Source organism: Oryzias melastigma, linkage group LG10 (genome assembly GCF_002922805.2).
Source record: "Oryzias melastigma strain HK-1 linkage group LG10, ASM292280v2, whole genome shotgun sequence".
Lineage (NCBI taxonomy): Eukaryota > Metazoa > Chordata > Actinopteri > Beloniformes > Adrianichthyidae > Oryzias > Oryzias melastigma.
In genome coordinates, this window is record NC_050521.1 from 15,128,432 (window position 1) to 15,134,079 (window position 5,648).

At 40.3% G+C, this 5,648-nt stretch overlaps 1 protein-coding gene across 2 annotated transcripts in view; it reads right to left on the reverse strand.

The window, feature by feature from the left end:
- Positions 1-261: 261 nt before the first annotated feature.
- The window catches only part of tcirg1b (T cell immune regulator 1, ATPase H+ transporting V0 subunit a3b), a 7,193-nt gene continuing 1,806 nt past the window's right edge, over positions 262-5,648 (reverse strand). The window contains exons 5-21 of one of the 2 annotated variants that reach the window (XM_024283390.2): positions 5,509-5,604; positions 5,355-5,416; positions 5,150-5,276; positions 4,975-5,057; positions 4,799-4,892; positions 4,489-4,701; positions 4,237-4,387; positions 4,014-4,153; positions 3,063-3,220; positions 2,887-2,977; positions 2,683-2,801; positions 2,379-2,592; positions 2,052-2,162; positions 1,887-1,982; positions 1,664-1,784; positions 1,410-1,581; positions 262-941 (exon numbers count right to left, since the gene is read on the reverse strand). In XM_024283390.2, coding sequence (XP_024139158.1) covers positions 848-941; positions 1,410-1,581; positions 1,664-1,784; positions 1,887-1,982; positions 2,052-2,162; positions 2,379-2,592; positions 2,683-2,801; positions 2,887-2,977; positions 3,063-3,220; positions 4,014-4,153; positions 4,237-4,387; positions 4,489-4,701; positions 4,799-4,892; positions 4,975-5,057; positions 5,150-5,276; positions 5,355-5,416; positions 5,509-5,604 — 2,142 coding nt within the window. In that variant the 3' untranslated portion in view covers positions 262-847. Of the gene's footprint in view, positions 942-1,409; positions 1,582-1,663; positions 1,785-1,886; positions 1,986-2,051; positions 2,163-2,378; positions 2,593-2,682; positions 2,802-2,886; positions 2,978-3,062; positions 3,221-4,013; positions 4,154-4,236; positions 4,388-4,488; positions 4,702-4,798; positions 4,893-4,974; positions 5,058-5,149; positions 5,277-5,354; positions 5,417-5,508; positions 5,605-5,648 lie in introns of both variants that reach the window. The other variant, XM_024283389.2, reaches the window with a different exon arrangement.

Sequence of the window (5,648 nt, forward strand, 5' to 3'; positions counted from 1 at the left end):
TAAAAAATTTATTAATTTTAATTTAAAGGGAGACCCATCTGCCTTTAAATTAAAATTGAGAGTAGTTTTTGTTCTCTGCTGCCACTAAAGTACTGATACTCACCCTAAAGACTGTTCAAGTCAGTACCATTGCTCTAAACAGATTTTTGATTTTTTTTAATTGAAATCCTTTTTTTCCCGCTTTGTTCCAAAAAATCTACATGATTGATCATTGATTTAAGATTGATTTTACTTGTGTATTTACAAATAAGCAAGAAAATGGTCTTTAAAACAAATTTGCTTTTTTATTTGACTGAAAGAAAGACAGTATTTGCTGTGGGTATACAGTATACACCATTTCAAAGGGAGTGGGTTCTGCCGAAACCTTTGATACAACATCAGGTAAAAGCACCACCATGCTTCTCTTAAAGCTTTGGACTCAAAACTGTAAACACAATTTTGCCAATAAACTCTTGTTCTATGCAATGCATTACTTTCCTACTTGATGAAAATATAAATGATGTTGAATCTATGAGGCTCAATAATAATTAATTTATGAGTATTTAATAACTTTTGTCATGCAGACCAGTAAAATGAGCGCATCCATTTAAAAGAACCAATCCCTTGTCATAAGCTCCATAATTACAGGATTGAGTAAAAAAAATTACCATCGGGATACAAAATTAGATATTTTTTCCATTCAATATTATTAGAATTCATAGCACAGTGACTTAAGCTAGTAATGCAAAAATAACAGTCATTATCATTCTTTAGGATTATTGTGCAAGTTCATTAAACCATTTGATGGCTGAAAGGCAGCTAGATATCACTAAGACATCCAGAGTTACATAATTTAACTGGATTACAATCATATCGCTGCAGAGGCGTGGATTAAAGACGTGAAGGAGAAAGGCATGAGTTTGTAGCCGTCTCCACTGTAGAACTTATTCTGAAACTCCACCCTAGAGCAGAGAAAAGCATCGTCAGTATATTCAAACTTTAACACAGTTCATGTTTTTCTGTTATTATTCACTAATATATACTTAAGTAAAAATAGATCAGGTTTGCAATAGATGCACTTCAACTGTGAGAGACAGAATTACAAAAAATAGACTAAAGGAAATCAAATTGAATGATTTTTAAATAATTTATTTGTAAAATTGTGCAAAAAAGAAATGTTTTTTCCAACAAACAATCAGGGTCTTCAAAGAGCCTAGTCCACTATTGGAGACCAGCCACTATTGGAAGATATACAGTATTTATTTTCAAATAAATTATTTAAAAATCCTATAGTGACTTGCTGGATTCTCACAGTTGAAGTGTTTCTATGATGAACACTACAGACCAAGTGGAACAACTTGTAGAATCAGTGACTGACAAATCCTTTTTGCCCCACTGTAAATATGAAGCTGTCTTCTTTTTCTCCTTACCAGTGAAGACGGAGAGCATGCAGGAAAGCTGAGAGGCCTTCCATAACCAGGAGGATGGAAACCGTTAGCACAGCAAAAAAGACAAAAATGAGGACTAGAACGGCAGACCCCACATAGCCCGGCCATCTCAGAGCCATATGCATGACCATCGTCCACAGCACCTCTGACAGCTCTGTCAAAACACATTAAAAACAGTCATGGGTGTGTAGATGTCACGGAAAACATAAGCTACAATTTAGTGTGATATAACTAACGTGCATGAGCCAAACTGAGGGCCCAGAGTCGCAGGTACGACGCCGTGTTGGAGATGCAGCCCAGGCAGTATTCTATAGTGTGGATGGCTTGATGCATGAACACATCTGCGACATCAAACTCCTGCAAGCCGCAGAAATCAAATTATGAAATGAGAATCACAAGAGCGCTGGTGGCTAAATTTAATTTAATCTGTGTAATGAATTCACTCGTGTTTTCTCTTACTTCCTCCTCTGCTGGAGCTCCACCCTCCACCTCCCCCTGGCGAGTGTTGACAGAGCCGTCCTCCGTCACCAGCGGGCGTCTGTCTTCGTCCTGGTGCTGCTGCAAATGTAACAGAAAGTAGATTTCGCTGCGCATGAACGGATGCGGTTATGTTAAAAAACTCACCAGGTGTTGTCGTCTTCTCTTGAATGTGACGTATTGCCAGATGGGCTTCCCCAGCAGCAGGACCGGGACGGAGCAGAGAGCCAGCACCACCAGGACCTTCTGCACCACCAGCTACACGAAAGCATAACAGGATAGCAAATGTTCAGCAGCTGGCATTCCAACAATTTCAGATGAACTATATATATATAAGATAATTATATTACGATGCTTGTTGATATTCATTCAGCAGGAAATGCATATAATATATTGAAAAAAAGGCTCTTGGAAATAGAAAAATTACATTTAACAACATAAAACCCAGTTTGGCAGACAGAAATATGTGCCCACCTGTCCCTTGTAAAGCTGCGGGTTGTCTGGGTTGTCGATGAAGAGGAACATATTTATAAAGTGGATTAAAATACTAGGAGCAATTTTGGACTGATCAGGGGTGTAGGCAATCCACTTAAAGACCACCATGAACACCAGGTATCCGAACAGACACAGCATGAAGAAAAGCTCTGGGATCAGAATGAAGAACACGCTGCTGATCTTCTTAAAGTGCCTTGAACACAAAGGAAATTAAAATATAAATGTAAGACAGGTGTAGTAAACACAAATAAAAGTAAAAATGCTGAAAAGCTAAGTCTCTAACCAGTAGTTGAAGAACGATAAGCAGACTCCAAAAGTCATGTGTATGACGCCGATGATGATGGACATCTTCATCTTGTAGGAGTTTAAGAAGGTTAGTTTGTTGTTAGCCATGCCCCAAACCTGACAGCAAAAATAAGAAAAAGTGAGACCAAAACAGTGGGAATGATGATGTTTGTTTGTCATTAAAAGAGGATGAGTGTCATACTGGGTCAATTCCAAATGGGTACGGGCTGGTGAAAACGCCAGACACAGCAGGATCCATGGACAAGAACTTGTTCCCCTCTAAAACGGATGTACTGGAAGCAACAAAGAAAGGAGGAGTGAGAATAGAAAGAACGGCGTGGATTAGAACATTCACATCAATGTGGGAACCGTCCTCACTTCCAGATGTTCTTGTCAAACATGGGGCCAACATGCCATCCTGAAGCGAAGGTACTCAGACTTCTGCTAAAGCACTCATTGTAAATGGCACCGGTGTAGATGGAGAACAATCCCATCAGGAGAATCAGATACCGTCCTCCAAACATCATCTTCCAGATCTGAAGCAAAAGTGACATCAGTCATGACATTACACGGTTTCTATAGTGTCAACACCCAAGCTGCAGAACGGTACCAGTCCAGATCACAGAGACAAAAAACACTACCTACATTTTTTTAGATTTATTTAAAATCTGATTCTGAAGGAAGTTTTATTTTGAAAAACTACTAGATTCCCTCTCTACATCCAACTCATTCTTGGCAAGTGTCAAGTTACTCAGTCAAAAATATGTCCGCTGCTTAATTGAAACCTCCAAGCAAGCAAGGTTAACAAAAAAACATACATATTTGGAACGTTCATTTTTACTCTAAATATGGATTTATATTGATAGTGTTCAGCAAATGAATTTCTAATATTACAAGGATGCTACTAATAAACTAGCTTAAATTGTAGATTTGCTCATTTGTTATTAAATTAGGAAAATACCAGATTTAGGGATTGTTTTTTTGTTTATTTATGCGTCGCACCTTAATAGCTGATTAGCTTAATCACATTTTAATGGTTGCTACATGAAATCTAGTGTACAAAAAAGGATAAACCAGCTGCAGATAATTTATAGATAAACTCTAAGTTTATCTCACAAGTTAAGAGCAACGAGAGGCCTCGTACAGGCCGATTTAAGAGATTAAACTGGTCTATGGCCTGTAAAAAATTGAGGACCATCGATTTACAGAAGGGGCTGCCCTGGAACCTGAATTAGTTATCCCGTAAACACAAAACACCCCAGATTATAACTTGATTTTTTTGTGCTTTACAGTATTTTAGAATTCAAATGAAGCAGACATTTCACCAACCTCATTATTACTGTTCTTGAGTTTGGGGTCCTTCTCCTCAAGGACCATCCAGAGAGCAGCCAGAGACATGAGAATCCCATGACCCACATCCCCAAACATGACGGCGAACAGGAAGGGGAATGTAATTATGGTGTACACCGCTGCAAATTAGGAGACAGAAGAAGTTTACGAATGCTTGAAAGTGGTTTTGTTTAGCTTTTAATAGAATCTCTTTTTAATGCACCTGGGTTGACCTCGCGGTATCCGGCGACTCCGTAGGCATCAACAATGTTCTGGAAGCCAGCTGTGAAAGAGTTGAGGGGAAACAGAGTTGGAGGTGGAGTGGAAGTGGGCAGGCGGTTGTAGAAGGAGTCAACCCCGCTGCCGCTTTTCCTCTGAGGACACAGAGTAAAGACGGTCGGAAAAAGAAAGAAATAATTACTAATGTGTCCCTCTCATAAACTTCCTGCTGGACATCTCTTCTGTGTCGGCTCACCCCTCCCTCTCTGAGGGCGCTCTGCAGCTCGGGCAGCTTGGCAGTGGGACACCAGGCCTCTGCAATCAGGCATTTGTCCGTGACAGACGGGCTGCAGAGATTCAACACCATCTGAATTGCTTTGCACTTCTGGACTCGCACCTTCCACTGGGGGAGAATGGCAACCGCTCGCAACAACAGCTGCTGCAGGAAGGATTCAGTCTGAGACAGCACCTGGAAGACAGAAAAAGGGAAGTGTTGATGAAACAGCAACAGAAAAAACAAAATGTATTGAAAAATTGTAGTATTTAGTGCATCAAACTCCACTCACTGATTTAATGTCTTCAATTCTGGTATTAAGGCCCTGAAGAATTTCCTCTCTTTCAGCTGGGCTCTCGGGATATGCAAATGTCTGTGTGTGGAAACTACGAGGACAGAGAGAAAAAACAATACGATTTAGTAAAAGTGAATCAAATAAGAACAAAAAAAAAGCAAACACTTCCTCACCAATCACATATCTTCTTCACTTTTTGCCCAATCTGGTCGCCCCAGAAAGAAATGAGGAACACAGTCCATTGCACCATTTCTCCCTGACAAATAAAGAGAGGACAGGGCGTGATCTATCACATGTTTCGACAGGCGGTTGATCTTTCAATCACGGTCTCTCTCTGCAAGCTCTCACGGTGTCTGGGTGTTCCAGCCGTTGGTCCATCTCTCTAAAATCCACGATGATGTAGCCACGACACGCTCGCCAAAGCAGGCGCTCAAACGAGGGCACCTTCCATGGGTGCACCACTCCCGCCACAAAACTGAGAAGGAGGAGGTGTAGACAAATGTGTCAAAGCTGGATTTATTTAAACTGAGTAAATAAAAAAAACAGGATATACCTGAGACGGACATCTTGGCGGTTGTCAAACAGCCCGTGGTTTTCGAGTGCAGGGGGCGGAGCCTGTAACAGTCATAGTCAAAATTTTTCCTTTTCAAAAAGCAGGTGAAAAAAATCAAACAATAAATCTGTTGAAATATTTAGCTGCTAATTACATGTGAGGCTGTGATTGAGTGAGTTTTGTTCAGAACTCCTTTGTATTGACAGAGTTGGGTCAGCTGGGCCCGAAGGCTGTCTCTATTCCTAGAAACCTGTTAGGAAAAAACACAGTTTCCTATAAGTTGATGTCCACGTC